General features: G+C 39.9%; 3 protein-coding genes across 4 annotated transcripts in view; 1 reads left to right on the forward strand and 2 right to left on the reverse strand.

Moving 5' to 3' along the window:
* Positions 1-296, reverse strand: part of LOC138959510 (mitochondrial dicarboxylate carrier-like) — an 18207-nt gene extending 17911 nt beyond the window's left edge. The window contains exon 1 of the mRNA XM_070331033.1: positions 60-296. Coding sequence (XP_070187134.1) covers positions 60-164 — 105 coding nt within the window. The 5' untranslated portion in view covers positions 165-296. The remainder of the gene's footprint in view (positions 1-59) is intronic.
* A 302-nt stretch (positions 297-598) lies between these two features.
* Positions 599-5490, forward strand: LOC138959514 (mitochondrial import receptor subunit TOM22 homolog). 2 transcript variants are annotated; one of them, XM_070331039.1, is made up of 3 exons: positions 599-788; positions 2274-2513; positions 4954-5490. In XM_070331039.1, exons 1-3 carry the CDS (start codon positions 726-728, stop codon positions 5050-5052), a joined length of 402 nt encoding a protein of 133 aa, XP_070187140.1. In that variant the 5' UTR covers positions 599-725; the 3' UTR covers positions 5053-5490. The 2 variants fall into 2 exon arrangements, with proteins under 2 accessions (XP_070187140.1, XP_070187141.1); XM_070331040.1 differs by having other exon boundaries at positions 648-792.
* Positions 5491-5631: 141 nt separating this feature from the next.
* Positions 5632-18608, reverse strand: part of LOC138959494 (rootletin-like) — a gene marked incomplete in the record, with an annotated part of 66167 nt that continues 53190 nt past the window's right edge. Inside the window, 9 exon segments of the mRNA XM_070331011.1 lie at positions 5632-8497; positions 10935-11063; positions 12299-12446; positions 14430-14516; positions 14886-15009; positions 15953-16096; positions 16763-16883; positions 17846-17912; positions 18355-18441. Coding sequence (XP_070187112.1) covers positions 8379-8497; positions 10935-11063; positions 12299-12446; positions 14430-14516; positions 14886-15009; positions 15953-16096; positions 16763-16883; positions 17846-17912; positions 18355-18441 — 1026 coding nt within the window.

Here is an 18608-nt window from a genome sequence, read left to right on the forward strand (position 1 = left end):
CAGTTACCGAGAGAGGAGAACGCTTTTTTTGTTGTTCTTGTATGTAAACAAAACCCAACCTTGAGAAGATCGAGTGGATGTGTGCAGCATGCGGCACCAGCGCTCGCCAGTCCACCGAAGTACCACCGTCCAATCCGGTTACGTTTGTCTACACTCGCGGCCATGATGTCTTCAGCTGGTCATACGAACTTCCCCAAAGTGCTGATGGGCACTTTTTGTCAGTTCAGATAACTTTCGTCCCGTTGCAGACGAACTCTGAACGTGTGTGCTTCAGTGACGTTGTGACCCAAGGCCAAGGTGATGAGAGTGACCTCCCCTCTATTTTACGACATAGTTCTTCTAACATTTATTCTTATTGCCATTTTTCTCTCTGATTTGAGGAAGGAAAACAACATTTTTGTCTTTTCATGATCTATTTGTTGTGTTTGAGATTTTGACTGAAGATTATAAGTTTGCATTTACGACTACCAAAGCGACCTTGAGAAATCCTTGAGGGATCTATATTTGTTGTCGTTACTAGTTTGCACGACATTTGTTGTCTTCCACTTTTTGCACGAAATTACGTTGACACATAATTAGAAAATTTAAGTTGAAAGTTATTTTTAAATTACTTTTAATGACGAAAATGACCGATACGTGATCTGCCTTAGTTTACTGTTTTTGTTTAAGTACTTAATGCTCCCTGTTGGAGGCTTACTTTCGGCAGGCAGTGGAGAGCAACGAAGATGGCGAGTGAAAACGTGATGGATTTGACCCGGCGTTTTTCACAGGATACAAATGATGATGATGTTGGTAATTTGTCGTATTTTGTATATATATACAATGTATCTTCGTCTGTCTTACCCGATTTTGGTAATGATTTATGCCACGAACTTGGAAGTAGTTTTTTTGAACAGTTGTGTTGTATCTTAATTCTTATCTGTAGGTATGTTACAAAGTGCGCACGCAGCTCAATTTTTGACGTCATTGAAAATGACCCCCCATTTTCTGATCACTCACACTGGCTCAGTTTTGGCGTCCTCTTTTCTATTCTTTTTCAAATTTACATCACATGGGCACCCTGTCGAAGACGTAGAGCACATTCTTGACTTTAAGATTGAGAAAGATGGCGAGTCCAACACTGTCGAGCTCGCCGGCCAGAATATCGGGCGAAGAAGACACACAAGAGGTACTTTTATAAAACAATTTATAGCCTTTGAACTCTTATGAGACCCCTCTGAACAGTTAGTTTGACCATTTTCCTGCTGTTTCCCAAAGTTTCAAGTCGATAAAGCGATGCGAAGTACCTTTTAACGGATGCGCCGCTTTGCGCCCGGATTGTCACCATCCAACATGGCGGTCGGTAAAGTTCGTCTGCTCTTAGTTTCATACTAACTTGTAAAATAAAAAAAATAAAAATTTTTTATTTTTATTTTTATTTTTTTATAGTTGTTTAATAGAGCTCTGAACCTTTCTTTTGATACCAAATTGAACAATATTGATAAACAAATGTGTGGGTTACAGTTAATTTTAGCTGAGAAATGTCAAAAATGGTTTCAATTTATCCTCTTTGCCTCTATTACGAATTTTATTACTTTAAAAATTCATAACTCGGGTTACACTTATCCAATCTCAAAGTTATATATACCATTGGAATGCTGATTTTCTGCTCTTTCAAGTGATATAGATCAAAATGTTAAATGAAGATTTTGAATTTTTTTGTAACATACCTATTATCTGTCATGATGATATGAACGGAGTACCGCGTAGGCTATTGATTGCGTGTGAATCTGTGATGACTGCTAATCAAAATTGATCCGACGAATTGTGCATGGTAAGCCAGAACCTGATGAATAACTCTTGTACAGATTCAACAGTAGTGAAGGGGAGATTGTTTCGAATGCTTGCGTGCAACTGCCTGTGTCTGTGGGCACATAGGCACACGATCCAGAAGAAAAAAAGGATTTTGGCCGTGTGTATTGTGCTTCTACCTAACTTTCCAAGCAGTCTTCTAACTGTTGATAGAGTATGTACCTTACTTGGACATATTCGGGTCTGATTGTATTTACAATAGTCAAGCAATGAGTGACGCCTTGCACATGGGTAATCTTTGTTTTTGAGGATTGTGTACACATGGCATCTTGTTTTCTTTATTAACATGCGTAGACTAATATATATCTCCACTATATTAATCATAATCTGAACCTAACAATTATGAAGCTGCTGAAAATGAAATGTTCCTGGAAGTGGCCTGATTACATACATGTATTTAAGTTGTTGTTTTTTCTTTGCAGGATTTTGATGAGACTTTGGCCGAACGACTATGGGGCCTGACAGAGATGTTTCCAGAGCCGATGCAGAAAGCAGTGTCTGGTGTGCTCACATTGTCAGTGGCAGCCATCAAGTCAGGCTACAGTCTTGGGCGCAGTGCGCTGTGGATAGCTGCCTCCTCTGCCACCATCATGGTCCTCCCTGTTGTCTTTGAGTCTGAGCGTGCTCAGCAACATGAGCAGCAACTACAGCAACAAAGACAGGTGTGATTTGCATGTACATGTACAGTTGAACCTGCCCTGGCGATTGCATCTCAATAACAATAGAGATCTAGATGAAGTCAAGACAGTCCCCTGTTTCTTACAGGCGAGTGGGGCGAGGAAGTACCGTTTCTTGGGCACATCTCGCCACGAGTAACGCTGGAATTCTCGCCTCGAACGCTAGGTAGCTTTGGGCTTGCTCGCTTGGCGAGAAAACATGCGGCCACGCAGCTGCCCATCTGATTGGCTGTCCATTGTTTTTGACCGGCCAGTGCAGACGACCTTTTCGGTATCAACCAATGGTGTTTAATTCTTGCGTAGCTAGCCATTAAACCGTTTCATAGACACTCTCGCCTCCTAGCTTCGCGAGTGGCTAGCCGAAAGAATATCTCGCCTGAAAGAAACACGCGTCAGGTACCTGTACGTGTAGCTATGACGTCACACGTTCTGGAAAATTGCTCGATTCCCTCTGACTAATTCGTTTGCGGAAATGCCTTCTCTCTTCAGTTCAAACAAATTCGTCCACATTTACCTTGTATTATCTCAAACGGCATTTGAAATTCGCTAATGCTTACCCTATGCCTGTTTATGTTAAAGGCACAGTAAGCCTCCCGTAAACCATCACAGATACTGTCAGGCTTTTACACACTTTACAAACACCCTTTCATTTAAACACTCACTGCTTGAGAACATCCTAGGTGCCCTCCGTAAAGAGCAAGCAATTTTCAAAGAATTTATTTTTGCGTGGTTTATCTTACCCCTGAGCCATCGTGAACCCGTGTGATCCAGTTTCCCTTTTTCACAATGTAGTCGTCAGTTAGTAATTTGAATGCGACTCGATGTGAGCTTATCTGCAATAGCACCTAATTATGTACCTCTGACTATGCACGAAACAAACGGCTGTGGTTCACAAGAACTCTAGCGATTGCTTTTGACTGTTGAGAGGAACTGGCGATAGGCATAAACCGTCGTCTGCTACGAGAACCACGACCTTGCGTGACCCTGCTTCCGGGCTTTTATTTTTTCAAACTTTCAAAACTTTGAATTGTACTGATCTTGTCTTGATGAAAAAAGAATTCTTTTATGATTTAAGAATGTTTGTGTAACAAGCTGTCAATTTATTATTTAGATTTTAAAAGTTAGGTCTAGCGCCAAAACGCACCACGGTCCGATTGTCTCTGAAACAATCCGCAAAATTAATTCTTTAAAAATTGCTCGCTCTTTACGTAAGGCACCTAGGATGTTCCCGTTTGGTGAGCGTTCAAATGGAAGGGTGTTTGTACTGTGTGTAAAAGCCTGACAGTATCTGTGATGGTTTACGGGAGGCGTACTGTGCCTTTAAGTTTACTAATACTATGCTGAAATTGTACAGACGTAGAAAATTTAGAATCAAGCGCATTTGTCTTCAGCATGACCACTCTCTGGAATCCATTTTGTATGTCGTGTTGGCTAGCGTGACATATAGAACTGGGAAAACACATGACATAAAAGCTTGATTTGATGATACATGTACAGTATTACACGTACTGGGAGCATCATAGCTACACATACAGGTAGCGTCATTGCTACACGTACAGGTACACGTCTTGGCTACATGTCGTGGGATCTAATTCTAAATCTCTGGACTCACCCGCTCACAACAACCACCTGAAAAGGATCCCCGACCAGTGATGTTGTCACAATGCTATTCTCCTTTCCATAGCAACCGCCTTTCTGTAACCACCACTTTTAGTTAGTTCCTCTGGTGGTTGATATTGACAGGCTAAACTGTATATGATCTGTTCATTTTTGTTGTGCATGTCAGGACTTCTTTAGAGAGGGGGAGGAGAGGAGAGGAGAGTGGGAGAACTGTATGAGGAAAACGGAGAGATAGAGGGGAAAAAGAGAAGAGAAAAGTAATGTGGTGAATATGGAGAAGAACCTGATGCAGGAAGAGGCAAAAGTGATAAGCATAACTTTACTGTACAATGGAACCTCACCTTTACAACCTTCACAAATTTGAAAAAATAAGGTCTTCAAATAGGGGTCAATTTATAGACCTAATGATCAGAAAATCTTATGAAACGAGTTTTAAAAGGGAGGGAGTCTTAAATTGGGTGGTCTTAAAAAGGAGGTTCCACTGTAGTAATAAAAGGAAGCCTGAGTTTTTATTTTAAATTGCCTTATTTGCCTTTGAGGTCTTTTGTGAGAGATTGTGTGAAAGACAGTAACTAAAGGTGTTGTGCTGGTACTCAGACCATGTCATAATGCCAGTCATGGAACCTTTGTGTTATTCTTGTGCTAATGCCATGAAACTTTGTGTTTTTAACATGCATTTCTGAGATAATAATAGGTATCTCTACCCATATATATTTATGCAAGTTTGAATTTTGCCAGAGTAATCCATAAACCTTATACATCCTTTTCGCATAGTAAATGTTAACCTGTTTTTGTTATTTCACAGATTCTTCTTGGACCCAACGCTGCTGTGTCTGGAACTAGTGGACAGAACTTATTACCTGGCATGGGAATGGTGCCTCCAGGGATGGCGCCCCCTAAATGATTGCTGTCTTACCTCTGGACTCATTGCCACTCCACAACATGTGTCATCCAAGTGTTTTGCTTGGCCTGCATGCATGGGAGAAAGTTTGTGCAAGTGTAGAAACTAGAGATCTTAACTGTGGGCACAAGTGTTTTACCCGGAAGAGTGTTGTGCAGTGAATGTGTTGGCTGTGTGTAAATTTGTACATGTATGCGAGTATGTGTATTTCTTTCAGTGCATTTGTACATATTCATTGGATGTTACTTTGGTCAGGGAATCTTTATTCAGAACAAACCTAGATGAAAATTGAAGTGGTCAAAGATTTGAACCTGCTGAAACATTGTCAAACATCAAAATGTACAAAGTAGCAAGTTAGCTTTGATGTCATGTAGGTTTGACATTTTAAAGTCTCATGACATAAAACTTAGTTTCGAAGGAATAAATTTCTCTCCAATCATTTTTTTCTTGTTCCAGCTCTTGGTCCTTTCTGATGTGTGTGTGTATGTCCGTGATGAAACTGAACAAATATTGACTTCATTATCACAAACACACAGACGCACACATACACCCAAGCTACATTATTTCAAACAAAAACACTGATTTTCTTGTTAAAATATTTACTTCTTGATAATGGTGTGTAATGGATATGTAATGTATGAAAATTAGTATGTTATTACAACTGGCAATCAATTACTTATAGCACAGTCCTTGTAACAAGTTTGACAACCAACTTCCAGCAGTATGAAGCGGGCAATGTTTAAAAGGTGCACAGAAGGGCTTATGCTGCACTGTTTTCAAGGAAATACAGGACAAAACAAACATTTGAACAGATATGTTTTTGAGTAGCACAACACCAGCAGAAAACGGAGCAAATGAATCACTTGATGCTTCTTTCAGCTGAGCAAGAACCTAACCAATGCATTAAGTACCGGTAATTCAGTTCTCTACATTAAAAAAAAAAAAAAAACACCTTGTAAACTGTAGAAACATCTCCTTGCTCTGTGCCAGGTTTAAAAACAATTTCTTATCAGCAGTAAAATTTAAAAGAAAGGCGATAAAAAAAATTGACAGCATTTCCAGGTTTGTACATCCAGCATTGGAATGGATACCTGAGATTTGTAAAAGTTTGCTGAATTTGAATACACAACCAAGTATGTAAATATAGGAGTTATTGCTTGCATTCTTAAAACTAATTTCCACATTGAGTTAAAACAAATGTCCACATTGAGAGTGCTATTCTCCACAAATAAATGTCAACAGCACAAGATGTCATACATTGTACTACAATATAGCCTTCACTTCTCATACTTCCTTCTTAATCCTTAAAACATTGAATTTCCATGTGAAAAAGTTCAAAAGCAGCTTTTTGCCAACGAGTCTGAAACTTAGCCTGTGTGCTTGCTGGGCAAAGGTAGATTTGGAATGTTAATGGAAATAATACTGGACAGAACTTCAGTGTCAGGTACAGAAAGAAAATTACTATAGAGGAATAAAAAAGCAAACTAAAATATTGTGAAAAAAAGCCTGCCTTGAAAAATTAGTGCTGCGGAGATGAGTTTCAGATCCAAAATGTCCATCGGGATTATATGTTTAATATGAAAATGTGCTGTTACACACACACAAAAAGATTAATCGGATTGCCAACATGTCATAAATTATTTATCTTTTTAGTACATCACAGCAAACCATGCATAACAAAATTTACACAACAATCCATCACCATGTGACACTATACAGTACTTTGTACACTTTTCAAGTCAAATTCCAGAGGGAAAAAAAAAGATTCTCACGTGAAAAAATATACACAATTTTGTTCTATGCTTTCCCAAAGCATGTACTGGCAGCATCAAAGCAGTTAAGTTTTACATCAACAATGGGACTTCAGTAAGAGTAAACAATCATTTTCAGGCAATATGATTGTTTGCGTTGATGAGGTGCTTTGAGACATTTTTAATCCAAGGAACAACAAAAAATCAGCAACAATTTCCTCCTAGGAGAAATACTAAAAAAAAAAACCCACTAAAGTTCTCAGCAATTATCACTCCCCGAAGCTTTCTCATCCCGGTTTGGTCATAAATGAGACAAAAACTGTACACCAACACTGGATAAAACCTTTGACAAAAAGAGATTTTGATTCAGATACCAGCACCTCTCCTAGTGGGGGAAAAAACGTTGAAAGCATCGAAAAATGAACAATAAATGCTGTGTGGCTCACTGGTATTGAAAGGACATTGCGTCTCAAGAGTTTCAACAAGTTCATATTGAACTAGACTAAATCGGGTAACAAGAGAATGAACAGAAATCGTTTTGTATTCTCCAGCAGTCAAATCAAGATCTAAATATCTGCACACATTAGTAAGCTAAGCCTCTTATTGCACACATACACACGCGGAAGTAAAATACCTATTAGCAAAATATAAGCCTGCCTTTCCTTGTTGGGGAAGAAGACCACTGTGTCCATACACGACAAGCACACGTTGTTTCAGTTAACTGCATATACTTAAAACGTTACTAGCTACATTTTCAGACCCTTGCTCTCATACAAAAATGTAAGTACATACATGATTAAAAGGAATTGGGGGGGGGGGGGGGGGGGGAACCAGGAATGTCATCCAGTTTTGTGCTTGGCAAGTTTTTCGTGTCAAAATATGAGCTCTTGTAAAGGTGCCTGTGGCCAGCCTGTGCATATCTTGAGTACAGATTTTGTAGCACTAACTGACAGAAACCTCCTGCCCCATCAGATAAAATCACACACAAAAATGACAGGGAAACAATTAGTATCAGCATTTTCCGTATCAGGTAGTTGTCCGTACTGGCTGATTACAGAACATTGCTTCAAGGAGTATTTGTTTAGTTTATGTGCAGTTTATCTTGATTACAAGTGTCATATAACTGTAAGTACATTTCAGCAGCGTCAGTTCTCTACACACTTTCTTCCTGAGGACGCAAATCCTGTGTGCATAACGTAGTGTAATCAGATGTGCTGAAGCTTCGTGCATTAATACAGGTCCAAATAAAACTTTGTCATCCATGTTTTCTTATCTTCACAACACAGTGTGGCTTTTTGTTTGTAAGGTGTACATAAAAGCCGTTATGAAAGTGCCATTGTCAAAATTCACACAGCAGTTCTTGGGCTTTGTGCCTTCTGCTCTGCAGTGTATCAGTGCTAACAGATGTACATGTACCAGATAAAAATAAAGCCGAAGCACAATGTTTGTGAAACACTGCAGCAGCTCAATCACTAGTCAGATTTCAAAAATTTAAAATTGCCCAGTGTTAAATGCAGTCTAGCTCACATTAGATTTATGATTTTAGCCAAGCTTGGTGTACATGCAGCCTTATTCATATTATGTTATTTTCTGTGACTGGCGACGATCCACTTTGCCAGGCGTTTTCACCGCTGTTGCGATCCCCTTAGCATCGAAGATGTAGGGGAGGGAAGGACTGCTCTTCGAACGCCGCAAGTCTGAAAAAATAAACCATTTATTAGTTGTTTTCCCTTACCCGTCATGCTCTTGTTGTTGTTTTGCTCAGCTCAAAAACTTCATGTAATCTGTCAGATTCTAAGAATTTTGTTCCAGCAGTCTAAAAGTCTGTTTACTTTCATGGTAAGCCAGATGAAACACACTCAAGTGTGGTCAATCACGATAATCGCTCTTAAAGGCATATGTACGCGCTCCCGTGTTTACAAAGTGTAGTTTGCCCATAATCGATGTCAAACGCACATAAGACCATATAATGACGATATGTCACCATGCGCAGACCATAATACATGCATTACAGCTTGTTCTAGCCTCTGAAAAAGTGAGGATGTCAACAAAGCCGCGGTGTTAGCTCCCTTGCATCAACGTTACATGTGTTGCCAAATCTATAAATAGGACGATCCAGATCAAAATGAAAATTAACATATCTCAACATTGAAGGGGTCCTAGACCACAATATTTTGCAGGGAACTTAATTTAGCATGTCTCCAGCTGTTGGTAAAGCAATTAGCGTGTATAGTCATCGAGTACATATGCCTTTAAAAATTACAAACATATACTCCTCTCATTTTCATGTTTTTCCCAAGTTTTACTTCCTAATCACAACGTTAGTCCACAAACAACACGCAGTATAGCTCATAAAAAGAAAGGCATACATATAAAAATGTAAACCTAAATATTATGTTGAAGTGAGGCACAGATATGACAGGGAAAACTTTCCCAGGTCATTGGGGTGAGAAAAAATTGACCTTGCTATAAATACTAATATAACATTATCATATCAATACATTTTATTTATGTTTCAAATTTGCTTAACAAAATCACCAACTGAAACATCAAAGAACAAAAAGAAAAGGGTAAGTTGCCAATTCAGAAAATCTTAATCAAATGAGACAGAGCGCTGTTTTTAAGATCTGAGAAACAAAGTTAGCAATTTTCTCCCCCCTTTCCTAACCTAGGTGGTGGGTTCAAGTGCTAGTCTTTCGGATGAGACGAAAAACTGAGGTCCCTTCGTGTACACTACATTGGGGTGTGCACGTTAAAGATCCCACGATTGACCAAAGGGTCTTTCCTGGCAAAACTGTTTAGGCATAGATAAAAATGTCCACCAAAATACCCGTGTGACTTGGAATAATAGGCCGTGAAAAGTAGGATATGCGCCGAAATGGCTGCGATCTGCTGGCCGATGTGAATGCGTGATGTATTGTGTAAAAAAATTCCATCTCACACAGCATAAATAAATCCCTGCGCCTTGAATATGTGCGCGATATAAATTGCATAAAAAAATAAAAAAAATAAAAAAAAAATAAAAAAAATAAAAAATCCCTGCGCTTAGAACTGTACCCACGGAATACGCGCGATATAAGCCTCATATTGATTAATTGATTGAAAGCCTAAGGAAAACGTGTTGTATGCATTCAGAGCGCTTACTTCTTTTGTTTCTCAGATCTTGCCAATTCAGTCTGATATTTCTGTAAATGAGCACGACTGGTATTGTGGTCTTCACCGATATGCAACATGCTCAGCAGAAATGCTGGCAGTTTGGTCTGTACGAGATATTTAGTATAAAACTTAAAGTGCACACACTGCACCAGCATAGCAGGTAGCATGCTGCCATTCAATTTTCTTTCAACCAAATGAATAAACCCTGGCAATAAACATAAGTGGGTTTATAAAACAGAAACAAATTATGCAACTAAACCATGAAGAAGAATAAGACATTCAAAATAAAGTGTGTGGAATGGCGGGCAGGGGGGGCTCAACACAATATGGCTGATGCAAGAGGTAGATTTTGGAAGAAGCCTGCAGAGGTATCTGTGACAAAACTGTGTGCAAATGTGAAACTTTGTGAAGAACACATAAGGCAACGGTCAGCAGCAAAAGCGAATCACTCACTAGAGGCCAACTTGCAACAAGAGATATTACTGGACTTTTTAAACTTACACTGCCCTCCCTCCAACCCCCTGCTGAGACACACACATTTCCCAACCCCACCATCAAAGGGGGTGTGGGTGGGGAAAGAAGCTCTCAAGTAGTGAAAATGTTTATCCGCATAACATAGTCCCTTCAAGGATTTTGCTAGTTTTACTCAACCGATTTGTGTGTGTGTGTGCCTGTGCGTGTGCGTGTGTGCTTGTGTGTTTCTTAATTCAAAAATAAATGTGTTCACTACCTAGGATTTGATTTGCAAGTTGCTTCATATCCCTTGCTTTTTTGTTACATGCATATTTTTTCTTATCTTTTATTTTTTGCTTTGCTAACCCTATCTGTGAATTATGATCACCCTTCCCCAATTTTCTTCTGTTCTTATTTTGGTCCAAGGGTTAAGTGTTCATTCTGTCGAGCACAGTGATACCAGATGGGGTGGCTTTCTTTTTTGATGAATCACATGATTTCTGATCCTCTAACTTTCGGTCTGACCTTTGGGGTCTATGCGCCTACGGCGATTGGAGTCACGGCTGACATGTTCAGTGGCGGAGGTGGAGTCGCGTCGTTGTGAGTCGCCAACAGTGGGGCTAGGACTTCTGGCCCTCTGGTGGAACGAAGGTGCTACACACACAACATCATGCCAACGTGGCCTCAGCCCAACAACAACACAACAAAAAATGTTCAACACATCATGCTGTAACGAAAGATCTTGTTAGAAAGTCGAAACAAAAAAAAAAGGAGTTAACAGCAACGGCTTAGTTTGAAGGAACAGCTTTGTTCAAAATTACCGTATTGGCAGCTGCACAATAGTGAAAAAACAACAAGAAAGATTACGTGCTTGATCGTGCAACTTCAAAGAGCGAGAATGAATAAAATATAAAATAAAAAATGCCAGCTGAGTCTCATCAATTCCAAATACTCTGACACTGTATTAGACTATACTAGACATGAAGTTCAACATGAACTGAAAGCTTCCAAATGCATGGCAACAGTTTTTCAATTAAATTCCTTCAATGTTATATGCTGAGCAACAGATAGAAAAATACAAATGCGCCGCAAGAAAATAACAGCATCAAGAATTAAGAAAAAAACAAATAATTTATTGCCCAATATTTGGAAGCTCTCAATGCTGGGGAAAAATGTATATTCATACTTCAAGAATAATGTGAACACTCATTCAAACCCTACACAAGATGTTACATCTTACAAACACTTTTGCTGCTAACCATGAACATACAGAGTTACATACACTCACAACACTCATAGGCAATGAATGCTAAAGCTACCCACATACATTTCACTTACACTGACTATGCTAAGATCCAGAGACACGTAAGATTCCCAAGAAAAAAATCTAAGACCTGTAGCACCAAAGTTACATCGAAACTGAATCTGCGCATCTCAAGGGTTGATGCCTGGATCCATACGTAGCATTCACAAACAAAAGAAGCAAGCATCAAGAATCATTCCAAACATTCGCTCAAAAAAACAAATTATGAAAAATTGCTTTCAGCCTGAAGGATACTCTCTTGTGAGTTTCGCTTTATTTACATTTGCTGTCCACTTTCCAAATCTGCAGGCCATATATGTGTTTTCTGCAATCGCTAAGTTTAGCTAGCTAGCTCTTTCTTTCTTTCTTGTCTTTTCAACCCTCAGATCAGTGCTCCTTTTGACCACTTTACACTACAGAGGGTTTAGGGACAGGTTTGTGGATGACAGAAAAGTGGCTATTTGTCTACTTTTATATCAGAAAGATGTTTTGAGCTAGTCTGCAGCATTATGATTCAACTTACACACACACACACACACATCTGTAATAATGATGAAAATGGACGAATGCAGTCACCACCACTCACTTCTCCTGACAGGACGCCTGACCCCTGACTCGTGCTGAGCCTTGTCAAGTTGTTCTCGCAGATTGTTGTTCTCAGTCTGGTACTCTTTGCGACTCTCTTGGTTCTCTTTCAGTGCATTCAGGTACTGGGTCATCGTCTGCCGATGTTCCTGAAAACCATTTTTGTTTTTATGTTACAATTCAAATACCTTAATAGTATGGTCATAAGAAACAGAAAAACAACACTACTCTTCTTTGTCAATACAGTGGTACCTCTCTTTACCACCCCTCTCTTTTACGGGTCCCTCAATAATACGACCGACTTTTCTTTGACGGATTTTTTCTCCTTCTTTGTCTTAGTATTTCTCACCTCCGTATTACGTCCCCCTCTCTGATACGACATACGACCGTCCATACGTGGACTTGTAACGACTGTTCCCAAAATTATCATAGGTTTGGTTTACTCTAATTATATCTCCAGTCGAGTCAGTGCGCGATACGGACACTCAAAACTTGCGGAAATCCTTTCCGTGTACAACATCACTTCGGCACGCAAACAGCTGAAGCCACGGGTTTTCGTTTCTATTTCAGGTCATTATTTTATTATGACTCTAGATAAAGCTCATTTGCAAGATCTCTGCTTCATTTCGCACAGACCTGTGCAGTAACTCTTACCTGACAACACGCAAAGTTACAGAGTACAGAAACGTCATGAAAGTATTTCGCACATCGAACCAAAACCGAAAGTTGTGGTGACGTCATGAAATTTTGCGATGTACGTCAGCGAAGCACGTGTTTTTGTCAAGCTAAAAATGGCCGACGCCAGAACATTGTTTCGAAACCTGAAACCTTTTTTTTGCTTTCTTCGATCCGTGACCAAGTGACGCGATATACAACCGCGCGTTTGGTTGAATCAATAAATTCTCCTCATAATCCCGTCAGTGAAGTTTGAAGATGAGTAGTGGAGTGTCCTAAATTACTCAACTCTCTGGACAGTCCGAAGTGCAATGATGTCCCCTGAAGGAGCGAGCGCTTCATCGTGAAAACTGACGCTTTTCGCAACAAATTTACATCAGTTTCAACACACTGCCGCCGTTCTTTACGTTCAGTACCCTGCGTTTGGGACACTGTGTTTGTTTTTAACCAAAATCCTTGCTGGGTATCGTATGACCGATTTGTAACGGACGGGCGCTGTGGCGGGGTGGTAAGACGTCGGCCTTTTAATCGGAAGGTCGAGGGTTCGAATCCCGGTCGCGGCCGCCTGGTGGGTTAAGTGTGGAGATTATTCCGATCTCCCAGGTCAACTTATGTGCAGACCTGCTAGTGGCTTATCCCCCTTCGTGTGTACACGCAAGCACAAGACCAAGTGCGCACGGAAAAGATCCTGTAATCCATGTCAGAGTTCGGTGGGTTATAGAAACACGAAAATATCCAGCATGCTTCCTCCGAAAGCGGCGTATGGCTGCCTTAATGGCGGGGTGAAAACGGTCATACACGTAAAATTCCACTCGTGCAAAAAACATGAGTGTACGTTGGAGTTTCAGCCCACGAACGCAGAAGAAGAACTGATTTGTAACTGGTAATGTTATCGACATCGTCAACGATGTGCATGCTTTGGGACCGCATGCTTTTGTTCGATCTCAGTGTGTTTATTGCAAACCTTAACTCTTGAATAGTTACAGGGCAAGCAAACTTTGTGTGGGTAATTAATTGAATAGAAAACTGGTTACCATACTTTGTGGGCGGCATCAATCAAAACGCCCATGTTATTCAATCCGGATCAGTGACGGACCGGACATGAACATAAACCAACTCCTCCATATTACGACCCCTCCATATAACAACCAAATTTCGGTAACATTTTCAAAGTCGTTATATAGAGGTACCACTGTAATTTTAAACTGAGTTTACTTGCTTTCTAAAATGAAAATAAAATGCAAGTGAATCCACCAACTGCCTCGTAGATATACTAAATCCATAAATCATGAAATTCCACCAATTCTTTTTCTCTCTAAACACTGGATATTTAATTGCTTCAAAAGTCTTTTCCCCAAAACAAACCCCCCAAAACGTACTGATATTAAAAAATAAAAAAATAACTAAAAACTTCAGCCCTTTGCTGGCGTCAACTGCAAACAGTATGTAGAACTTACGTCTGTGGTGCGATGCAGGCTATTCTCAAGGTTCTTCACTTGTGACCGCAGCTTCTGTAGTTCTGCATCTTTGACGCGTATCATGATCTGAACAAAAAAGACAGCAAAAGTTATGAGCAAATCTTGACAGAATTTGAACACATGCTACTACTGCATTAACTATATGGGATTTACTGTTAATTTTAGCAATTAATATTATAAGTGAATTGACTGTTCACTCAAGTTGGGACATTCACAGCATTTAAGTTTCCTAAGAAGTCAACAGAAGGAGGGGGGGGGGGGGGTCGCAACAGAGCCATATAAATGCTTGCACAAGTGTCATAAAGTTACTATGCAAGGCATTATTTTCAGCAACTAAAATCGGCAGAAGATCTGAGATTCAATATTTGATGAGAAGATTTTAAGGTCAGCACTTTTATCACAACGGAATGCTGCATGACTCCATTAGTTTCTGACCTGAGCGTCATAGAGTTCTTCCTCGGTAGTGGCAGAGCCAGTGGTAAGGTTGGTGGGGCGGTTCTTGATGAAGTCTTTGAGGCGCTCAATCTCCTGGTTCACCATGTCATCCAGGTGGGCATTGCTGAAAGCAGACGTGAAACCAGTCAGGTCAGTCTGACCTTGTGCTGTATCTGGCAGGTGATTGGTGAAATGAAATTAGGGATTTTTTTCTTTTCTGTTTTCTTTGTTGTCTTCTTACTTTTTTTATTTTCTTTTGATTTTCAAGAAAGTGTATGGGCAGATACAAAAGAATGGCTAATAATGTGGTGGAAAATGTATGGGTACATATAGAAGAATGACAAATATTGCACTGGAAACAAAAGGCACAGAGGAACAACAACTAATGTACTGGAAAGAATGGGCACAGAAGAATGAACAATAATGCACTAGAAAATGGGCGGGGATGTAGCTCAGTCGGTAGCGTGCTGGATTTGTATCCAGTTGGCCGCTGTCAGCGTGAGTTCGTCCCCACGTTCGGCGAGAGATTTATTTCTCAGAGTCAACTTTGTGTGCAGACTCTCCTCGGTGTCCGAACACCCCCGTGGGTACACGCAAGCACAAGACCAAGTGCGCACGAAAAAGATCCTGTAATCCATGTCAGAGTTCGGTGGGTTATAGAAACACGAAAATACCCAGCATGCTTCCTCCGAAAGCGGCGTATGGCTGCCTAAATGGGAAACGGTCATACACGTAAAAGCCGTGGGAGTTTCAGCCCATGAACGAACAAACAAAACAAATGCACTAGAAAATGAAAGAGGATGGGCTGCCAGATGGGCTGGTTAATGTGACTTTCTTGAATAGTCATATTACAAAAAAATAAGAAAGGTTAGTTGGAACATGTAAGTTTTCACAAAACAAGACAAACATTTTTTAAATGCCAAATATAAAACATTCCAATAGATAACTTTTTTTATTTTTTATTCTGGATTTGGGAACATTAGCAGTCTATCTGTTTCAGGATTATTACTCATATGCACAAATAAAAAACAAGAAATAACAACGTGAAAAAAGAGAAGAGAACTGACCTCATGATGAGCTGGTTGATGTGACTCTCGTAGTCCTGCTTGGTCTGACCCAACTTGACCTCCAGCAGCTTGAGGTCCTCACACTTGCTGAGGTAGTGCATCTTCACCTGCTTCAGCTCCTCCTGGGTCTTCTCCAGCTCTGCCCTGTCACACACACACCATTTGTGTTACAATTCACAGTACATGTACGTCAGCCTATCGTCATCATCCTGGAATTTTGGCATAACTCGCTTCTTGGCGATTTTGATGTTTTTGAGCTTCAGACTAAGTAAATCATTCTCCATGAGAAATATTCTTTTAAATACGATGGACAATACATTATTTAACATTCTTTTATCTTTCTATCTATTCCAGGTACAAATATAAACACTATTTCATAATAAAAATAATCAGTTTTGATCTTCTGCTTAAAAGCCGTCTAAAATGAGTTACGCCAAAATTCCATGACAACATCGCTACGTAGTCATTATGCATTCTTGACGGTCACATTAAAGCGGTGAAACAAAAGGTATGATTACAATTAGTGTTCTCAGTATTTAAAACAGGATGTAGATATCTTGGTTTTACTCAGGAGTAAGGAAAATACCACTGCACTTGGCAATTCCCAGGTCTCATTTGGAGTAACTGTCATTAATTCTTTTGCACCAGAACTCAAGTGGGACACATACATCTTATAGATCATGGTACATATACCTACTCTTGCTCAGGATATAAGGAAAGAAACACCTCCAGCATTAGTTTTCTCTTCTCCACTACAGATCAAAAGAAAATAATAGTCATATGAGATAGACGTCTCTGAAAATGACTGACTCATGTCTGCGGCGAATCTCGTTGACAAAGTCCTCATTGTACATGGTGATGAGACATTCACGATACTTGTCTCGCTCACGCTGAAGTTCATCCTCATAGGCTTTGCGCATGGCATCCAACGCTGCAAAAACACAATCAGATTTTTCTCTCAACATGCTGAAGACCACAAGCAGCCACAAAGCTTTCCATCAACCATTTATGGTTATCAATCTTACACTCAAAGCTGAAGTGTGCTCCCGACAGCTCAATGAGTTCTTTCAATGGACTGGGTGGCCGAGTGGTAACGCACTTGCGCTCGGAAGCGAGAGGTTGCGAGTTCAACCCTGGGTCAGGGCGTTAGCAATTTTCTCCCCCCTTTCCTAACCTAGGTGGTGGGTTCAAGTGCTAGTCTTTCGGATGAGACAAAAAACCGAGGTCCCTTCGTGTACACTACATTGGGGTGTGCACGTTAAAGATCCCACGATTGACAAAAGGGTCTTTCCTGGCAAAATTGTATAGGCATAGATAAAAATGTCCACCAAAAATACCCGTGTGACTTGGAATAATAGGCCGTGAAAAGTAGGATATGCGCCGAAATGGCTGAGATCTGCTGGCCGATGTGAATGCGTGACGTATTGTGTAAAAAAATTCCATCTCACACGGCATAAATAAATACCTGCGCCTTGAATATATGCGCGATATAAATTGCATAACAAAAAAATATTAAAAAAATCCCTGCGCTTAGAACTGTACCCACGGAATACGCGCGATATAAGCCTCATATTGATCTGATTGATTGATTGAATATCTTCTGTGTGAGTATCACAGCAAACAATAGACAGAAATGACAGTGCGAGAGTGATGCGTATGTAATAAACGGATGCAAGCATGCTCATATGGCCACACGTATCGGCACGACATTATTACCCCATCCTGGATCATTTGTTACTTAATCAACGTCAGACATAACACTACAGCATACATAGATGCTCATCAAGATTGCTCTGCATCACTTAACCCAAATCATACATTTTTATAACACAAAAAGTATGAGAAAGTTAAGACTTAACAACAAACAACCAGAATGAAAAAAAACAACCTTACCAGCTTTTGTGTTTCGCGTCTCTTCTGCCAAAGCCTCATCCTTCTCTTTCTTCAGCAATTCCAGTTCCTACACAGACACATAGAAGTGCCATAAGAACATTTTGTCCTTTTTAGTCACAAGCAGCCACTCGTTTCCTCAGCCAGCTTTTCCTTTCCATTTCAGTTACTAAAATTCACTGAAAGTAAACTCAAGAATCCCTTTGCCGCAAGAAAAATGATGTACATTTCATACATCTAGGTATACCTAATTCTGCTCTACTTGTTTCTTGTGAAGACTCATGAGATAAATAAAAAATCTGATACAGTTAAAACTAAGACGTCAGGTATGAACTAAAACAAATGGGTACTGGGAACAAGCTCGTAAGCATTAGAAACCCAGATTTAAAACTCAGGACTCTATGTTTCATTGTCAAGGCTCAAATCTAAAGTTTCACTGTCTCAATGTAGTGAACACTTAATTATTTTCAAGCTCAAGTTATAAGACTAAAACGCATTACAGTAATACATACCTCTTCAACATTCAGGCTCTTGTCATCAGCTTTGGGTACATCAGGTGGTGGCTGACTGGGTAAGGGTGGCAACTCTTCAGCTTCAGGCTGAAAACAAACAAGAAAAATACTTGTATGAAGCATATGATTCAACAGTTTAAACTTCAAAGCTATTCATACCTTTCCCCTTCTTGGATGTTTTGGAAATTCAGAAAAGGCAATAGTTTTTTTAATATCTTATTTTGTGATAGGTAATTTTATGTATGAGCCATGCA

This window comes from Littorina saxatilis, linkage group LG2 (assembly GCF_037325665.1).
Source record: "Littorina saxatilis isolate snail1 linkage group LG2, US_GU_Lsax_2.0, whole genome shotgun sequence".
NCBI lineage: Eukaryota > Metazoa > Mollusca > Gastropoda > Littorinimorpha > Littorinidae > Littorina > Littorina saxatilis.

Bases quoted from the DNA above. Each gene is read 5' to 3' on its own strand.
- LOC138959514 (XM_070331039.1), top strand. From the start codon at position 726: ATGGCGAGTGAAAACGTGATGGATTTGACCCGGCGTTTTTCACAGGAT. The intron at 789-2,273 runs GTTGGTAATTTG...TTTTCTTTGCAG, and splicing joins AGGATACAAATGATGATGAT to GATTTTGATGAGACTTTGGC. The intron at 2,514-4,953 runs GTGTGATTTGCA...GTTATTTCACAG, and splicing joins AACTACAGCAACAAAGACAG to ATTCTTCTTGGACCCAACGC.